General features: G+C 40.0%; 1 protein-coding gene across 1 annotated transcript in view; it reads left to right on the plus strand.

The window, feature by feature from the left end:
* The window catches only part of lrrc7 (leucine rich repeat containing 7), a 256,311-nt gene that overhangs the window by 115,797 nt on the left and 119,752 nt on the right, over positions 1-20,762 (plus strand). Inside the window, 3 exon segments of the mRNA XM_048602082.1 lie at positions 6,881-7,025; positions 14,609-14,681; positions 15,978-16,107. Coding sequence (XP_048458039.1) covers positions 6,881-7,025; positions 14,609-14,681; positions 15,978-16,107 — 348 coding nt within the window.

Raw genomic sequence — 20,762 nt, forward strand, 5'->3', positions numbered from 1 at the left:
AGGGTTTCTGAAGAAGGGTCTAGGCCTGAAACGTCAGCCTTCCTGCTCCTCTGATGCTGCATGGCCTGCTGTGTTCATCCAACTCTACACCTTGTTATCTCAGATTCTCCAGCATCTGCAGTTCCTGCTATCTCTGAAACTATTATTGAATACAATTTGATGATAAGCCACATTAGGAGATATGAGGGCAGATGGCAATTGATTGATCAAGGAGGTAGGTATTAAAGAACATTGTAAAGAAGGAAGGATAAAAGAGGACCTGAGATGTTTAAGAAAGAAATATAAAGATTGGAGCCTTAACTACTGTGAAGACATGAGTGCTAATTGTAAAGTTATTAAGATCAGGGATGCTCAAGAGATCAGAATTGGAGAAATGTAGGACTCTCAGAGGGTTGTCGTTCAGAAGATTACAGAGGTCGTAGAGTTATGATGGGGAAGGTCAAGACCAGGGAGGGATTTGAAACAAGGAGAAGAATTTCAAAGTTAAGACACATCTTATTAGATACAAATGTAGATCAATGAGCATTTGACTGATTGACGGATGGTATTTGTGTACGTACAACAGACCTTTGAATGACTGAGGTTCACAGAAGTCAGAAAGTGGGAAGCTCATCTTGAAGAAGTTAAAAACATCAAGTCTAGAAATAACAATGAGGGTTATCAAGAGATGACCTGAAACAAGTGCAGAGTCAGACAGTGAAAAATAAGGTTTTAGATTTGGGAAGCACCCAATCACCTTCAGGAAAGACTAGTGACAAAGAGTCCATATTGTCATTTAAAGTTGTTTCTTAAGGCTATTACAAAGCAAGAGTTTAGATATAATACCATAGCCAGACAGACAGATAGGAAAAGTCCACAAGCTATCACAGTTGAAAACATTTCACTGATACCAGAGGATGAACAAATAGTTGGCACTAAGCATGTTGATATTGGTAACTTGTGATGGCAGCATTTCCGCTGTCCAGCCAAAGTGCTGAGAACTCTTATTCCAGTCTTCCTGCATCTTCCTTTGTCCATCTTCTATCTGAAGATGAGGATTGCCCTATCTCCAAGTACATGTTAACATAGTTTATTTGTTAATCACTTGTTTGAATTTTTCCCAATAATGAATACAGAATGGGTAGCCAAGGTGCCTGGATGATCATCCCCACACCCTATCCACCATCCAGCTGAATGTCAGCATTTGGATTGTCACTGTGCAGGAGGTTGTATAATGACCTTTTTCCAAACACTTGCATAAAGGAATACATGGAGCCACAGGACTCCCTAAGGTCAAGTCAGGAATATCTGTGGAGCCTAGTGATCGCAGATCTGGTAGTACAATCTTTGACTTTTACCTCCATCTTGCCCTGGTCTCTGATGGCTTAGAATTGTGTATCCATTTCCAGAGAGAACACATTCCTGATGTTCCAATTAATTTGATGAAAGTTCTGTACTACCCTAAAAAAATTATTTCTTAAAGGTCATTATGTTCTTACAGGAAATGCCAGGAAAACTGCTTGGCACTTAATTCATTGGACTTTTTTGAAAAGAGATGAGGCAGAGCTCTCACCAGCTCTCCACCTGGCAGGCAAGAGCCTCTTCACCTCCATTAAATACTGCCTGTGTTTCCAGATGTTGTCACAAAGGGACAACAGATAGATGAGTAATAGGAAGAGGAAGGGGGCAAGGATAGATCCTTAGGAGAGGGACACAGAGGGAAACACCAGAGTTACCAATGTAAGACCATGAAGAGAGGCCATTAGAAGTCACTCCCTGGCTAAATTAAAGCGCATGTGATTGGAGTAGTGTACTGACACAGATAGAGAACAGATAGAGATAGAGATAGGAATAAATAGATCTTTTCCTGAGTGGAAGGCAGTGACTTGTGGGGGAGTACATGGAATAGATCCCAGCTATTCACAATATATATATTACCAAATGTAGTATTTCCAAGTCTTCAGAAAACACAAAGCTGGATGGGAGGGAAGCTGTGAGGAGGATGCATAGATGCTTCAGTATGATTTGGACAAGTTGCCTGAGTAGGCAGATGCATGGTACATGAATTATAATGTGGATAAATGTCAGGCAATCCACTTTTTTAGCAGAAACAGGAAGTCAGATTATTATCTGATTGGCAATAAGTTATGAAAGAGGGTGTGCAGCAAAACCTGGGTATCCTTAAATATCAATGGATGAAATTAAGGCTGCAGCTGCAGCTGCAGCAGACGATGAAGAAGGCAAATGTTATGCTGGCCATCATAGCAAGGGAATTTGAGTGCAGAAGCAGGGATGTCTAGTTACAATTGTATAGTGCCTAGGTGAGGTCACACCTGAAGCATTGTGTGTATTTTTGGCCTCCTTTTCAGAGAAAAGATGTTTCGCTGTGGACGTGCAACATAGGTTTGCCAGACTGATTTTTGGGAAGGCAGAATAAAAACTGAAAGAACTGCGGATGCTGTAAATCAGGAACAACAACAGAAGTTGCTGGAAAAGCCTAGCAGGTCTTGCAGCATCTGTGAAAATAAGAGTTAACGTTTCATGTGCGGTGTTCTGAGGAAGAGTCACTGGACCTGAAACGTTAGCTCTGATTTCTTTCTTGATAGATGCTGCCAGACCTGCTGAGCTTTTCCAGCAACTTCTGGTTTTGTTTTGCGAAGGCCGGACTGACATACGAAGAGAGACTACACCGGTTAGGACTGTATTCACTGGGGTCTAGAAGAATGATGGGCTATCTCATAGACACCTATAAAATTCTAACAGGACTAGACACGGTGAACACAGGAAGTTGGTTCCCGATGACTGGGGAGTCCAGAATAAGGGATGACAGTCTAAGGATATGAGGTAAGCTGTTTAGGACTGAGATGAGGAGAAATTTCTTCATCAGAGTGCGTCAGCTTGTGGAATTTTCTGCCACAGAAAGTGGTTGAGGCAAAACATAGGATGTTTTTAAGTTCAATATAGTTCGCCACAGGTGAGGTGGCGGAAGACTGGAGGTTGACCAACGTTGTGAGAAAGGTGTTAAGGAAAAGCCAGAGAACTATATACCAGTGAGCCTGAGATTGGTGGTAGGCAAGTTGTTGGAGAGAATCCTGAGGGTCAAGATTTACATGTATTTGGAAAGGCAAGGACTGATTAGGGATAATCAACATGGCTTTGTGCATGGAAATCGTATCTCACTAACTTGATTGAGTTTTTTGAAGATGTAACAAAGAGGATTGAGGAGGCAGAGCAGTGGATGTGATCTATATGGACTTCTGTAAGACCTTCAACAAGATTCCGCATGGTAGACTGTTTGCAAGGTTAAATCACATGGAACAGAGGGAGAACTAGCTACTTGGATACAGAACTGGCTCAAAGGTAGAAGACAGAGGCTGGTAGTGGAGGGTTGCTTTTCAGACTGAAGACCTATGACCAGCGGTGTGCCACAAGGATCGGTGCTGGGTCCACTGCTTTTCATCATTTATATAAATGATTTGGATGTGAACATAGGAGGTCACTAATTTTGCAGATGACACCAAAACTGAAGGTGTAGTGAACAGCAAAGGTTACCTCAGAGGACAATGAGATCTTGATCAGATGGGCCAATGGCTGAAGAGTGCCGGTTGGAGGTTAATTTATGTGATAAATGAGAGGTGCTGCATTTTGGAAAGGCAAATCAGGGCAGGAGTTATACACTTAATTGTAAGGTCCTGGGGAGTGTTGCTGAACAAAGACACCTTGGAGTGTAGGTTCATAGTTCCTTGAAAGTGGAGTCACAGCTAGATAGGACACTGAAGAAAGTGTTTTGTATGTGTTCCTTCATTGGTCAGTGCATTGAGTATAGGAGTTGGGAGGTCATGTTGTGGCTGTACAGGACATTGGTTAGGCCACTGTTAGAATACTGCATGCAATTATGGTCTCCCTCCTATAGGAAGGAATGTTGTGAAACTTGAAAGGGTTCAGAAAAGATTTACAAGGATGTTGCCAAGGTTGGAGGGTTTGAGCTATAGGGAGAGGCTAAATAGACTGGGGCTGTTTTCCCTGGAGCATGAGAGGCTAAGGGGTGACCTTATAGAGGTTTATAAAATCATGAGGGGCATGGATAGTGTATATAGACAAGGTCTTTTCCCCAGTTTGGGGGAGTCCAAAACTAGAGGACAGAGATTTAATGTGAGGGGAGAATGATTTAAAGTGGATTTAAGGGGCAACATTTTCATGCAGAAAGTGATGCATGTGTGGAATGAGCTGTTAGAGGAAGTCCTGGAGGCTGGTACAATTACAACATTTAAAAGGCATTTGGATGAGTATATGAATAGGAAGGGTTTAGAGAGATAGGGCCAAATGCTGGCAAATTGAACTAGATTTATTTAGGAAATCTGGTCGGCATGGACAAGTTGGACCGAAGGGTCTGTTTCCATGCTGTACATCACTATGACTTTATGACTCTAGTTTTTGGGGCTAAAGGGATCAAAGGATATGGGGAAATGGTAGGACCAGAATGTTGGATGTTCAGCCATGATCATATTGAATGGCAGGGCAGGCAGGGAGGACTAGATGCTTTACACCTGCTCCTATTTTCTATGTTCCAATGTTTGTAATTTGACAAATAAGAATGGAATTAGGCCAGAGCAGTCCCATGCAGTAGACAAGGCCGGAGAGATGTTGGGGGCTGATGATGTGGTCAACAGTATCAAAGGCTGAAGAGAGGTCAGGAAAGACAATGTATGATAATCAAACATTGACATGTCACATGTGATTCTGTTAAGAGACATTTCAGTACTGTGATAGACTTAGACTCTTGATTGGAGGGGTTCAAACATTTTGTTCCCGGAAAGATGGATATGTATTTGGGAGATACAACACATTAAAAGGGAACTGGAGAGCAAAGGAAAGTTGAAGATGCAATAGTGTATGTATGGACAGAGAAGTCAAGAGGTTATTTTTTGTGGAAATGGGTAAATCCTGCAGATTTCAAGGGGAGATACAGTAGCTGAGGCTAAAGAACCATTCAACTAATTGGCTGACATGGGAACCAGGAAGCGAAGCTAGATGGTCAACAGTCAGGTGGGAATCTTTTTGTTTTATTTGTTAAGGGACGAGGATGTCACTAGTTGGGCACCTCTTTATTGCCCATCCCTAATTGCCCTAAAGGCAGTTAACAGTCAATCACATTATTGTGGACCTCGAGTCACATGTAGATCAGACCAGTCATGGGTGGCAAATTTCCTTCCCTTAAGGTCATTAATGAAACAGATGGGGTTTAGAGCAATCAACAATCATGTTGCCACATTCGACATTTTTATTGAATCCAGTTATTATTATCATAAGGCATAATGACATTTGAACCCGTGTCCCAGAACATTAACTGGGTCATAGAGTCATACAGGATGGAAACAGACCCTTCAGTCCAACTTGTCCATGCAGATCAGGTTGCCTAAACTGAACTAATCCCATTTTCCTGCATTTGTCCCATTTTCCTCCAAACGTTTCCTATTCATGTATTTGTTCAAATGTTTTTTTAAATGTTAGAATTAAACCCACCTGAACCACTCCCTCTGACTGCTCGTTCCATATATGCGTCACCCTTTGCCCGTCAGGTCCATTTTAAATCTATCCCTTCTCAGGGTTCTGGATTACTGATCCTACATGTTTTTATTTAAAGACATATAAAGCTCATCATGTACTTCAAATCAACAAGGACTCTTTTAAATTTATAATTAGTTTAATTTAAGTCAACATGTTATGACACACCTCCACAGTAGGTGGGACTTGAAGCTGGACCTCCAAGCCCAGAGGTAGGAAACTACTGGTGACCACAAGAGCCCTAACTTTGAGCCATATATCTATAACACAGATATTTTTAATCAACCTACTCTGGCATGTTATTATACATTTCTAGAGCTGGATATGTTCATCATCTTGTCATGTGTTTGTGGTGGAGCAAATTATAGATATTTTTAATCAACCAGATCAGATATGTAATGTAACACTTCTGGAGCAGATGGGACTTGAACCTGGGTGTCCTGGCTCAGAGGTAGAGACACTACTACCATGTCACAAGAGCCCCTTAGTGCATTAGTGACCCCTGGGGAACAGCACTGTCAGTATTTTCCAATCAACCTATTCAGAGATGTTATTACTCACCTCTGGAGCAGGTGGCCCAGTAAATGTCCAGCACCTAAATACAATTAGCAACCAATTACTATAAAATCAATTATGGACAAAGAAAAACTGATCAGATTATGCTAAACATCAAACAAACAATTCAGAACGTTGTAGAAATTATCCCAGGTTAGTGACAGTTTTGCTAGTTCCATTCAGGACAGCCCTAGGAACAGTACAATTAGTTCCAGTTTCCCCTGAGGGAGGGGACTCGTGTGCCACCTGGTAATGTTCCTGACCCAGAAGGCCTAGGTTCAACTCCCACTCTCCAGAGGTGTGTCCTAACACGTCTGAACAGGTCGGCTAACCATACCTTTGAAATTTTGAAGTACCAATGATATTCCTTAAGTGTGATGTTATTAGTATTGTTCAACAAGAACTGGAATGAGGTGTGAGTGAAATTTGATTCAATGTAGGATGCAGGCAGCAGTGTATCGAATAAGCTAAAGTCTCAACCGTTTAGAAACAGGAGAAAGAGCAGCAAAAATTCTGTAAATAGCCTCAGTGTCATTGAGCTAGACAGCCAAATAGCTCACACTATACAATGGCATGCTTCATGCATGCGTAGTGTTAAGTATAACATATTGGTATTTGCTGTCTAAGTGCATATTCAAATATTGGCATTTGTTTGAGGTACCGGAAGCTAGGATCCAGATACCGGAAAATTGAGTCTTTACAAAGATGGGAAAGAAAGGGGAGAATATAATGAAAAATAATTAAACATATTATATATTGATTTTTTTTTTAACTTTCTCAGCCTCTAGCAAAGTTGAAACATCTGACATACTTGGATATGTCAAAGAATAGAATAGAAACGATTGAGTCAGATATTTCTGGATGCGAAGGCCTGGAGGACCTCCTGCTTTCATCCAATCTGCTGCAACAGCTGCCCGACACCATAGGTAGGAACAATGTTACCATTTTCTTTTTATTAATTTAACCATGACTGTTCTCCTAAAAAAAAAAGAGAAGGAATAGAGAATGACTAATAATGCAGGTACAACTTATAGTTCAAAATATTGGTGGATGATTTTGAAAGGACGTTAAGTAATATAAGACTTTGTGCATCTGAGTTATGGCAAAATGGCATGAATTAACTCAGGTATGTATTTTTAGTAGTGCAGCTTGAATTGAAAGGCAGAATTTAGTGCCCACCCATCAGGTGACCTGAGGTGGGGCCATTTAACTGAGTGAGGAGGAGTTCCTGCCAAGTGCCAATGGGCACTGAATGCACACTTAAGGGCTTCATCGTGCTGCTGCTTTTGTTCAGCCAGCAATGAGTAGGCTAGTCATCCTGTCAGAAGCAAAATATCCTGCGAAGGGTGTGTTCGAGGAATCCAGCATTGGGAAGAAGGAGCTTGCTCAGAGCCAGCCCTCCCATAGGTACCCGAATCCAAAAATATCCTGCCCTCAATCAGCTGTGACCTGGATCCCTCAGTAACCTAGATTTCTCTCTGGCAGCTACCACTGCCTCGCCCAGTGGGATTTCTACTTCTATGGTCCTTGAATCCAGGAAAGGCCCACCACTGTCCATTTAAGTGCTCTAAGAATAACTTAATTCCTTCCTCAAATGAAGAGGTGGAGGGCCTCTGCTGACTCTCCATTTGGCAGTCCTGCATTAAATATTGTTCAAAGAGTGCACTAAAGCAACCCCTGAAGGTTTACCTAGTGGTTCAGCAGATAAATACCCATAGATTAGTAAAAGGCAAAAAGAATCATAGAGTCATTTGGCACGGAAACAGTCCCTTTGGTCCAACTCGTCCACTCCAAACAGACATCCCAATGCGACCTCGTCCCATTTGCCAGCATTTGGTCCGTACCCCTCTAAACCCTTCCTGTTCGTATACCCATCTAGATACTTTTCAAATGTTGTAATTGTACCCACTTCCACCGCTTGCTCTGGCAGCTCATTCCGTGCACGCACCACCTTCTGCAAAAAAAATTATCCCTCAAGTCCCTTTTAAATCTTTCCCATCTCACTTTAAACCTATGGCCTCTAGTTTTGGACTCCCACACCCGAGGAAAAAAACCTTGGCTATTCGCCCTATCCATGCCTGTCATGATTTTATAAATCTCTTTAAAGTCACCTTTCAACCTCCACTCCAGGAAAAATAGCCCCAGCCTCCCTATAATTCAAACCCTCCAGTCCTGGTAACATCCTTGTAAATTTTTCCTGCACCCTCTCAGGTTTAACAACATCCTTCCTATAGAAGGGTAACCAGAATTGTACGCAGTATTCCAAAAGTGGTCTCACCAGTGTCCTGTACAGCTGCAACATGACATCCCAACTCCTATACTCAATGTTCTGTCCAATGAAGGCAAGCGCATCAAACACTTTCTTCATCACCCTGTCTACCTGCAACTCCATTTTCAAGGAACCATGCACCTGCACCCCTAGGTCTCTGTTTGGCAACAAATTTGTTCTCTGACTATGTTAAGGTGGTTTCAAGTTGAATATCACTGAAACAGCTGCAACTGTCAACACACCACTCATCATTAGGGACAAAAAAATCAGTCAGAGTTCTACGGGATACATTAGATTCAGGAGGATATTACAATGATGGAGACAGAGCTTGTCCCAGAGGGTTCAAGGACAGAATCTATTTAGTTCAACTTAAGAAATAATTTAAGGTACAATGACATTGTTTGAAATATTCTACAGGTCACCAACTAGTGGTAACGATTTAGAAGGTTTTCCATTCTTGCTTCAATAGAGTGATGGTGACAGAGGACTGGAGAATTGGAAATATTCAAAACATTCTTACTCAAAGAAAGCTGTAATATAAGGAGTAGGAACAGGAGTGGCTCAGTCAGCCTGCCCCACAATTCAACATGATCATGGCTGATCTGCCTCAGGCCTCAACTCTTCTTTCATGCAAGCTTGCCATAGCCCTCAAGTCTCTTTTATATCAAACATTTTCCGACCTTATCTTTTGATGTTTTCAGTGATCTAGCCTCCACAATTTTCTGGGATAGAGAATTCAAGGTATTCAGTACGGTCTGAGAGAATAAATTTCTTTGCATCTCAGTTTCAAATGAATGTTCCCTTATTTTGTAACAATGACCCCCGTTTGAGATTCATCCACTGGTGAAAATATCTTCTCAACATCTACCCTGTCAGGCCCCTCAATCTTCTATATTTGAGAGATCAGTCTTCATACATCTATTAAAGCCCTAACTTTTTTTTTAATCTGTTCTCAATAAGTCAACCCCTTCATTCCAGGAAGCCTTGTGAATCTCTTTTGAATTGCCTCCAATGCCAATATATCCTTTCTTAAATATAGGGACCAAAACTGTAGATGCTACTCCAGATGTGGCCTCAGCACTACCCTGTACAGTTGTAACAAGACTTCCCTATTTTTAAACTCCAACCTGCTAGCAGTAAAGGCCAAAATTCCATTTGTCATTTCAATTACTAGCTGCACCTGCATGGTAACTTTGTGTTTCATGCACAAAAACACTCAGGTACCTCTGTGATGCACTTTCTATTCAAATAGAATTCAGCCTTTTGTTTCTTCCTACTAGTGCACAACTTTCCTACATTAAATTCCAGCTGTCAAGATTTTGCTTACCCACTCATCCTGTCTATAACACTTTCAGATTCTGTATGTCTTCATCACAACACGCCCTCCAATCTATTTTTGTATTCTCAGCAAATTTGGATTCATTGACACTGCCCACTCTAATAATCGAGGCTGTCGACTGCTCTTTGTGGTACTCCACTATTTGTCTTTCTAACATGTAAAAGACCCATTAAAACTTACTGTCTGCCTTCTGTGTTAACCAATCCTCAATCTGTGCTAATATATTACCCACAGTACAGTGACCTACTGTCTTGTGCAATAACCTTTTATGTGGCACTTTATCAAATGCCTTCAGATAAGGCCAGCAATTACAAACCAGGGAAGCTTTTGGAAATGATGATTCAGACCAAACGTAATAGACATTTAAGAAAATTAAATTACTTATAGAAAACCAGCACAATTTGTTAAGTGTAAATTGTATGTAAGTAACTTGCTTGCATTTTTAGATGTGAATGATATGGATTTCCAAAAGATATTTCATAAAGCAGCACACATAACTGACTCATCAGTATAGTTAGAGCTTATGGAATAAAGGGACATTAGCAGCATGGAAATGAAATTCGTAAGTGATGGGCGTCAGAGATTAATGGTTAACAAATGTTTTTCAAACGAGATAAAACTTAGTGGAGTTCCCTAGGAGAAAGTGTTAGGGCCCTTGTTCCTCTTGATAAAAATTAATGACTCAGATGTCAGTGAAGTTTGAAGTTTTGTGGGCTGTAAAGATGAAAATGCAAAATGTTGTAAGGTGGCAGATAAATCATTGCACCCTTTTTTCTTTGTTTAATTTTATTTTACCAGGAAGAGACAACGTAGAGTACAAATCAATATGAGGTACAGGAAGAGTAAATATGCACAAATCATTGAAGGGGACGTGCTCCTTCAGAAATGGCATAAAGGAACCAAAATTTATAGAGGGACATTGAGTACAAAGAAAGGAAATCATGATAAACCTGCATAAAACATTGGTTTGGCTCAAATGGAGAATTGCATCCAGTTCTGGGCACTATACTGTATGAAGAATATAAAGGAATTACAGCAGGTGCAACAAAATTTCACAAGATTATGGCTTCAGGATAGTTATGCAGATAGACTGTAGAAACTGAAGCTAAATCATGAGAGGTCTGGACAGAGTAGATAAAGAGAAATTCTTCCCACTGGTGGAAGAGTCTGTAACCCAAGGACACTCATCTAAGGTGATTGTCAAAAGAAACAAGAGTTCGATGACGAAAACTCTTTTTATCCAATAAATGGTTAAATTCGGAATGCATTGGCTAAGACAGAGGTGGATTCAGTCATTGTCTCTGAAGATAATTGGATCACTTTCCAAAGTGGAAGAGAGTTTGCAGAGGCACAAAGGGCCAAATGGCTTCCTTCTGAGGTGAGAGTATTCTACAGTTCCAGTCTAGAATATAAACTGGTTGGGAGGTGCACAAACTGAAAGGAAACATTTATTAAAACAGTGCCATCTGTTGGTTTCATACCACTTTTGTAAGCAAGGATTATGAGATGCTTTTGCACTATTTTCAGGGCTGGTTCACATTCAGTCTTGCATTGGTGTTGCTGCATTGAGACAGCATGCAGAGCACATAGACAATCTTTCAACTCTTTGCATACACATACATATTTTTGCTGCAGAGACCATTTTATTGCTGATACAAAAGGTATATTGTCATACACAAATATTGCCCATCAGGCATTCTCCCAATATTACCTACCTGTCTGCTGCATCCTCATGGACTTACACTGATGACATTGTCTAGGCTCTTTGAGACACAGGGCAGAATCTAAAACAGGCCTAAGCAACTTGGCTATGCCAAGATGTGTGATAAAATCAGACAGCAGGACAAAGAGATGGTCTTGCTCCTTTTTAGATATTTTCTAATTAACCTGTTCAAAAATGTTATTGCACACTGCTGGAGCTGATAGGATTTGAATCCAGGCCTCCTAGTTCAAAGGTAGGGGCACTACCACTGCACTACAAGAGCCCTGCTTGCTCCATCTTTTATGCTTTTCATAAGCAGCGTGGTAAGATTCTGAGGAAGGGTCACTCAACCTGAAATGTTAACTCTGATTTCTCTCCACAGATGCTGCCAGACCTGCTGAGCTTTTTCAGCAATTTCTGTTTGTGTGGCAATATTCTTGGTAGGCAGTGGCAAGATGCTAATTTACAGAAATTAGTGTTTATTAAATGCCTTGTTAATGCATCAACTCACCTCATTAAAAGGCAGATTTCCATTTTACCAACATTGACAAACAAGTTTGACGTTGGGAAAACTCAACAAAGAAACAAGAGTGGGTACCTGGTGGATTCAGCTCACTGCCTGCTCCAAATGGACTTCATGCAGGACACTGGGCAGCAACATCTCAGGACACAAGTCACAGACACCAGCCGCACACTCCTTCCTCCACTGACATTGGATTGGCATCTACCAACCTGCCATGATCATCCTAGCACTTCTATTGCTCACTTACAGTGTGCTCAGAGACATAAGACTTGCATTGCAAGGCACACCAGGAACTCGCATTGAAAGGCTACAGTGGGATGCTTTACACATGGACACACCCTTATCTCACAGACTGGACCTAAGTGCATCTTAGGGCTGTGCACTTTTTCTCTTAGCATTCACTTACTTAGGGCCTATCTGCATGCTGTCAACATCTCTGCCCTGCCTTCCTGCGCCAATTAGCACAGTCATTGAAACAGGCAGCTGGCCTTACTGCTAAGAAATCCTCCGTCTAGAAGGTGCACATCTTAGTGTATGGCAGTGTGCTGAGTCAGTCTCACACTTGTACCCTGTGTGCCACAGCTTGTGAGGCAAGCACAGTGTATCTGCAGCAAGCAGGCAGTTGTGTGTCAAAATTTGAGGTAAATAAGCCAGAATGAAATATATAGAGGCAAGTACACATTAAGTCAATACTTCCCAAACCAGTCCAGGAAATGGGCCATGGTCAGGTGCCCAGTTTTATCCTGAGACAACAATGCTCCAGATTTGGTTTTAGCAGTAAGACAAAAGTTTATTATGCATAAGAAATGAAAATCAAAGTAAACCAAATTATTTACAAATAACTCAAGTTTAAAGATTGGAAAACACAGTAAGTTACAATCCTGTTAATTAATCCTAACAGCACTCATTTACAACACTTCAACAACATAGACAATTCCCTTCACTCTTAAACACAGAGTTTGACTTAACAATGGCTTCAATTCCCAGTTTGGAGAATCTGATTGCCTTTACTTGAGCATTCATACAACTGAGCATCGATTTTTCTCAGCTTCAAATAACCCTTCAGGGTTTTAATTAATTACCCAAGGGAAGGCGATGGCCTAGTGGTATTATCGCTGGACTGTTAATCCAGAGACCCAGACAATGTTCCGGGGACCCAGGTTTGAATCCTGCCACGGCAGATGGTAGAATTTGAATTCAATAAAAGTCAGGAATCAACCATCCAACAATGACCGTGAATCCATTGTTGATTATTGGAAAAATCCATCTGGTTCACTAACGTCCTTTAGGGAAGGAAACTGCCATCCTTACCTGGTCTGGTCTACATGTGACTCCAGACCCACAGCAATGTGGTTGACTCTTAACTGCGCTCTGGGCAATTAGGGATGGACAATAAATGCTGTCTAGCCATCCCGTGAATGAATAAAGAAACTTCTGAAACTTTCAAATTCCTTACACTGAGGTACTCTATTTCTCCATAATTTTAAACTATCTCCCTTTCTCAGAAGCAGCTATTTTACACACCCAGTTTTAGCAAGACTTCTATAAAACCTACCAAACTAAAACCAATTTTTTTCAAGCTATGGGTGTTTCTACTGATTAAAAAACCTCTTCTGAACTTAAAGTCTAATGCGCAACCATTTACTTTGTTTGCTCGTTAAACTGTCCCAATGTAAACAAATTCCCATTAGCCTCCAGACATCTCTCAGAATTTTTTTTCAAAGAAGTAACCATGACTGTACAAATTAATTATTAAATCCCTTCAGACACACAATGCAAATCCTACATGCCACTAGTTCAAATTCAAGCTCAAAAGAAAGTGACATTAAAATATAGGTAAATCACAGAGTTTACATCACAAGTATGTGAGGAGTTCCAAATATTGCCAGACATTGTGCAATACTCAATGAACATTCTCACTTCTAAGTTTATGATGGAGGGAAGGACATCTGAAGGGCTATTGAGCACTGGAAATAACCTACACTCTTTTTATGATGCTAATGTTTCTCCAAATGAGAAAACATCAAAGGCAATATCTGCTATGTCTCCAGCACCTAATAGTAAGTGCCCTGCGATTTATTTCAACAGTGGTGCGCAAAAATACTGAAGGACAAGTATCTCAAATCTTGTTTTTAATGCTTATCCTAAGAATTGGAACTTCAAGATAGCTTTTAAAGAAATGATTAAATGTGTTTTATGCTTTTATTTGAGAGCATGCCAAGCACTCTGGAAAATCTGATAGCAACAATGAAAGAGACCATTAACCACATCTGTGCAATAATCTTTGTGTAGTAAAAAGCATATCAGAGGCCAAGAACAACAGCTTCAACTGCAGATCCTCCTGCAATGGAACTGAATGTTTGACAAAGGCCATGGAGAGACAAAGTTCCACTGTGTAGCTGCCCTTCTTGCTTATTCCAACATGCAATGTAAAAGGGCAATGTAAGATCCAAACATCTTGGTTTGCTTTATGAGTGATATAATTTTTGTGTATTTATGGATTATGGATGTATAAAAATACATATACACACACAGTGCAAAAATATGTATTATGTGTTTATATATACATATAAATAAAATTGATTATGAATTTGGTAGAAAGAGCAATTAAGTACATAAATACTTAATAATTTGCCAGTTACAAGTTACTGATTTATTGTTTCTTCTACCCACAAGGAATATTGAAAAAACTCACAACATTGAAGGTGGATGACAACCAGCTGAATGTTTTACCCAATGCAATTGGAGGGTAAGTGGATAAGAACAAGATCAGGCTCTGTTGTGGTGCCCTGTGGGCAAATGTCTTACTAATACACAATAAAATCAGAATACTGCAGATGTTTGAAATCTGAAATAAAAACAGAACATGCTTTAAATGACCGGCAGGTCTAAAAGCATCTGTAGAAAGAGAAAGACTTAATACTTGAAGACAAATTTGACTCTTCAGCAGGACTTCTTCAGCCCAGTTCTGAAGAGTAATTTTCCACTCAGAATGTTTACATTTTTACCACAAGCTGCCAGACCAGCTGAGTATTTCCAGCACTTTCTGTATTGCTAATACCCACTGTTTTTAAGATGATCTGCCGGGAATGAATGCTTGGATATGATATTGAGCATTCAAAATGGCTAGGCTTCCATATTCCAAGTTTTCTTTTGCAACATCAATATTGTAAACAATTAGGGTAAACAATTGTGTACCAAATTCTTCAGATTTGTTCTCTTGTGCTATGAAAACCTTGACTTAAATTCAAGGGAAGTAAATTAAATATAATTTTTGTCCGCTATATTTAAGCAAAGTTTACTCCATCTTGGTTAAACTAGTGAAAGGATCACAGAATTGCAAGTCCAAATTACATATGATGCAATTCAAGTTTCTTGATTTTTCTTAATTGCTTGTTCAAAAAGAATTGCACTTGAAGCTAACCTGACCCACAAACTGTCCATGCTGCCAAGGTCTATATATCGCTGTTGGATTTCCACTGATCATTTGTGGAACTTTGGGGAGGCTATAAGAACCAGCAGTTTTTGGGTCACAAGGACATTAATTGGTATGTCTTAAAACCTTTTAAACTTTTAAAAATGCACAGCAGAACTAAATGTTGACCCCCAATCTACCTAGTAAATATTTAGCAGTGTTTTAAGTTATTTTCAGTTATTTAAAATCGCATTACTCAGAGGTGGTAGATTAGATGTTCGAATGCACTTATTTTATTTCTGTCTTTAAATCCTTTTTCAAATGTATTAGTCAAACCACGACAAGCTAAAAACAACTCTTAAAACTGTCAAAAATATTTTCAAACCAAGATTTTTTGTTTAAATTATGGTCTCAATATTGGCCTGCTTATGCTAATTCATGGAAGATTTTGTGTTAAGCTATGTGCAAATGCACTTGAACAGAATCTTGAGAAGAAAAAGGTACTACGTTCAACTTGGATTGCCAATTGTTCCCAAAACAAAAACACTATCCTATTGCATGCAACAATGATTGGATTTTGCAGCCAACATTGGACTGCAAGAGGTGTTTATGTTTTCCTCTCTATTGCAGTCTTTCTGTCTTGGAGGAGTTTGACTGTAGTTGTAATGAACTTGAGTCTCTTCCTCACACCATTGGATATCTACATAACCTCCGAACCTTTGCAGCTGATGAAAACTTCTTGACAGAACTGCCCAGAGAGGTTAGTTGCTTTTTATATCTGTACAACTTTAATAAATAATTATTAAGTTTGTATTGAATTAGAAATAACCTTTGAGAAATAAATCCTGTTTTCTGTTTTCAGAAGTAGGACAAGAATGCTAAACTAAAATAAAATTAACAAGAAAGTGTTATTAAATTATTTTGGTGAAAAATGCTCAATAAAGGCAGTGATTTGTTTACTTTCCTGCCATTAGCCAGAGGCACTTTATCAGAAATTTCATACTCATATCCTATCCAAGTAGAATTGTTATTCCATAACTCCTGAAGTATTTTGTATTAATGTTATACCTTGATGCTTAATCTGTTAGATAATCAAAGCTGAATTATGTAACACTTCAACACTTCCTTCCATCATCTCTTATTCTCACTCACTCTTCTGCAATACCTAAAATCTTGGGAACTCTACCTCATGTAGTCTTCCTGCAAACTTTGGGCTTTGAAAAAAAGAACAAGCTGAGTATTACAATATTGTTTTTATTAATAATGATGCTAACATTATTGTCAGCCTTAGCTAAATTTGTCGCACTGTTGCCTCTGTTATCCTGAGATTCTAGGTTGAAGACCTATCTGAGGCCTTGAGCACAATATCAAGGTTGATGCTCCAAAGTGGTGCTGAAAGAAACCTGCACTATTGTAGGAGCCATCTGTCAATGAGATGTTGAATAAAAACCCAATCTGACAGCTCAGGTGGACATAAAAGTTGACATGGAACTACTTTGAAGAAAAGAAGGGGGTTAAACCTAGTGTGGTCAATATTATCCATCAATCAAAATCACAGAAGAAGCTGATGGTGCTTATTGTGCAAATTTGCTGCTACATTTCATACTTTACAACATGTGATGACACTTCAAAAGTACTTCATTGGTTATAAAGTCCTTTGGGTATGTCTGGTGCAGGAAAAGTACTATGTAAATCTAAGTATTTCTTTCTCTTTACTTTTCTCTTGACCTATCTAATCTAAAAAGACAAAGCTAGAGAGATAGGTTAAGTGAGTAGCCAGAAATTTGGTTGATGGAGGATAATGTGGGAAAATGTGATTTTGTCCACTTTGACAGAAAGAATAGAAAGGCAGTGTACTATTTAAATAGAGAGACCTTGCAAAACCCAGTGGCACGGAGGGATCTGGGTGTCCCAGTACATGAATCACAAAAAGTTAACAAATAGGTAAGCAAGTAATTCAAAGACAAATGAAATGTTGGTCATTGCAATGGGAATGGAATATAAAAATAGCGAGGTTTTACTGCAACTATACGGGGCCTTGGTGAGACCACATCTGGAGTGATGTGTATAGGTGTAGAGCTGGATGAACACAGCAGGCCAAGCAGCATCAGAGAAACAGGAAGGCTGACGAGCTCGTCCCCACCTCCCTAACCTGTCCTTCCTCCCACCTATCCCCTCCTCCCACCTCAAGCCCCAGCCCCATCTCCTACCTACCAACCTCATCCCGCCCCCTTGACCTGTCTGTCCTCCCTGGACTGACCGATGTCCTCCCTGGACTGACCGATCTCCTCCCTACCTCCACTCACCTTTACTGGCTCCATCCCAGCCTCTTTGACCTGTCTGTCTCCTCTCCACCTATCTTCTCCTCTATCCATCTTCTATCCGCCTCCCCCTCTCTCCCTATTTATTTCAGAACCTCGTTCCCCTCCCCCATTTCTGAAGAAGGGTCTAGGCCCAAAACGTCAGCCTTCCTGCTCCTCTGATGCTGCTTGGCCTGCTGTGTTCATCTAGCTCTACACCTTGTTATCTCAGATTCTCCAGCATCTGCAGTTCCTACTATCTCTGATGTGTATAGTTTGGGTTTCCTTATTTGAACTTGCGTATAATTATGTTAACTGCAGTTCGAAGAAAGTTCATTCGACTCATTCCTAGGATGAAGGGCTTTATTTCATTACTAAAGATTGAACAGGTTGGGCTTGTACCCATTGGAGTTTAGAAAAATGAGAGGTGATTGCATCAAAACAGGAGATCCTGACAGAACTTGTAGATTGGATACTGGGAAAATGTTTCCTCTACTGAAGGAGACTAGAGCTGGGGATACAGTTTAAGAATAAAAGATTTCCCTTTTAAGGTGGAGATAGAAGTATTTTTCTCTTAGAACATTGTGGTTCTGTGAAATTCTCTTCCCCAAAATGCTGGGTTATTGAATTTATTCAAGATAAAGACAAGGATGTTATGGAGCAGATAGGAAAGTGGAGTTGAGACTGCAACTGGATCGGCCATAATCTTACCAAATACCAAAGTAGCTCATATTCAATTTGAATATTCCCATGCATTCTGGGCCTTAAACTTTTACTTTAATGTATCTCACTAAAATGTATATTTATCCTGTTACACTTTATGTGTGTGTGTGTGTGTGTGTGTGTGTGTACAGGCAAATTCTTAACATTACAGAACATAAAGCCTCCATACAATGCTCATGCCTGTACCATGCAATTAACAATAATTGGCTCTCCTAAATAATACTTGTGTTTCTAAAAAACTTTTAATTCAAGCTCCGAAATCTGCAGGTTTTGTAAAATTAAAAAAGAAACAAGGATCTGAGACAATAGAGTCACTGGCTTAGACATAATAGTACTGGAACCCTAATTCCAAAAGCTGCCCTGAAACCCTGCACTCACCATTTTTATTCTGGTAGTGCGAGAGGCAAAGGTGGCAGGTTTATTTGTGGTCCATAAAGGCAGCTGCACATGTTAAGTGCAGCTGCCTTCCTTCAAATCCAATTTTCATGAGTAGAATGAGCTATAGGCCTTCGACCTGTTGGGAAAAGGTCTAATGTTTCTAGAGTTCTTCGGAGAGCTATTGCACCTTTTTTGGATAAATCCAGAGAAATCACTGAGACAGTTAGGGTGTCCTCTAGGTGACATTAGGTGATATTTAGGGGAGGTCAATCATGTTGGTATTGTTAAAAGTTGATATGAAAATGCATCAAATAGGATAATCGCATCAAAACTGTTAAGCCATCAAGGCATTTTGCAATGTAAAAGCAAAATCAGTTCTTGCTATTTCATTCTGTCTGTTGACTTAAGCCTGAGGGTTATTGTTACACAATTTGTGCTACATGACTAATTTCACAACCTAACATGTCAGAATGGGTACAAAAACAAAGTTGCTGGAAAAGTTCAGCAGGTCTGGCAGCATCCAGAGTTAACATCTAAAAAACAGAGTTAACGTTTCATGTCTGGTGAGCCTTCCTCAGAACAGTTCTTTCAGTTTTTATGTCACAATGGGTGCCTGTCAGTTTAGTTTTATTAATATCTCCAAATGCTTACAAAGTCTTCCAAGTGGGGCTATGAATACAAAATCTTGTCATAATATGGAAATAAGTAGTTGCAGCATATTAAAGGTAGTGAATGGGTTTTATTAATGAGAGTGTATTTTTAAAAGAATGCTGAATTCATCAATAAACATTAAGAATTTTACCTTCCTTCATCTCAGCATAATTCCTGAGGTCTACCCACAGTTACTGGGTGAGTTGGCAGGAGATTGTGAGGGCAGAAGGGTAAGGGTGGGGGTCATGGGTTGGCATGAGTTTGCACTAATTTGGCATAGGGCCAGTAAGGTCCATGTGTGGTGGGTAAATGGGCAAAGACTGGCATTAAGGGGATGAGGAGCCATGGTTTGTGGGTAAAGGGCATGAGTTGGCAGGGATAGGACATGGCAGTTGTATGAGGGTTGTGAAGGCCAGAGGGATTTTTTGTTTCATTCTTTTCTCATAGCTGAAACAAGGTGTTTAAGCACAGAAGCCAGCCTGTCTGCCACCTACCTTTGCATCAGGCAGCATCCCACTTCATTCTATAGTCCTGGGTGGACGTTTGCTCATTCCTACCTCCGTGGATCAAAAATCTAACTATTGGGGCATTTCATTCAAGTCTGTTTACAGAGTTTGAATCTTCCCGACTCTCTACTCCCAAAAGTGGGAAAAAAAATTAAGGTCGAATCATCAAATGCTAAAAATTCTGAAAGTGAAATAATTGATTTTTCTATTAATAAGTAAACAATCACAAGCATGCACATATTGTTTTTATATGTCTGTATTAGTTATTGCAGACAGATAATACAAATCCAGGCTTTTTCTAGCTCACACATATAACAGACTTTGAAAAAGTACAAAGTAGTATCTTAGGAAGAATTTCACCCCGTTAGCCTCCCTCACTGTCGATATGCCCATGGCCTTTGCATGTTATTTCTCCATAATAGCAAAATCGAAGTTTCAGAAGAGGCCATGCTGATATTACTCAATATGAACTTAGGTCAGCAAACTCCATGATGCTGTATATTTAGCATTGGAATGAGTTTGTCTGCTTGTCATGCACAAAGTTAAAGGGGAAGTTTTAACCTGAAGAGAACATGAGTTTGGGTGGAGTTGCAGGTTAAAACCAACAAAAATGTGAACACTTGGGAAACTGAGTCCAATACACTGAATTTTGCATTTAAATTGAATATATTTGGTTGCATTGGAGTACAGATGAGGAGCCAGCACCAGTATTATCTTGCTGTTGGACATCCTGCAGCTGGACAACAGAGAATTGAGGAGGGTTAAAATTGAATCAGAGATAGTAGGAACTGCAGATGCTGGAGAATCCGAGACAACAAGGTGCAGGGCTGGATGAACACAGCAGGCCAAGCAGCATC

This window comes from Rhincodon typus, chromosome 10 (genome assembly GCF_021869965.1).
Source record: "Rhincodon typus isolate 14 chromosome 10, sRhiTyp1.1, whole genome shotgun sequence".
Lineage (NCBI taxonomy): Eukaryota > Metazoa > Chordata > Chondrichthyes > Orectolobiformes > Rhincodontidae > Rhincodon > Rhincodon typus.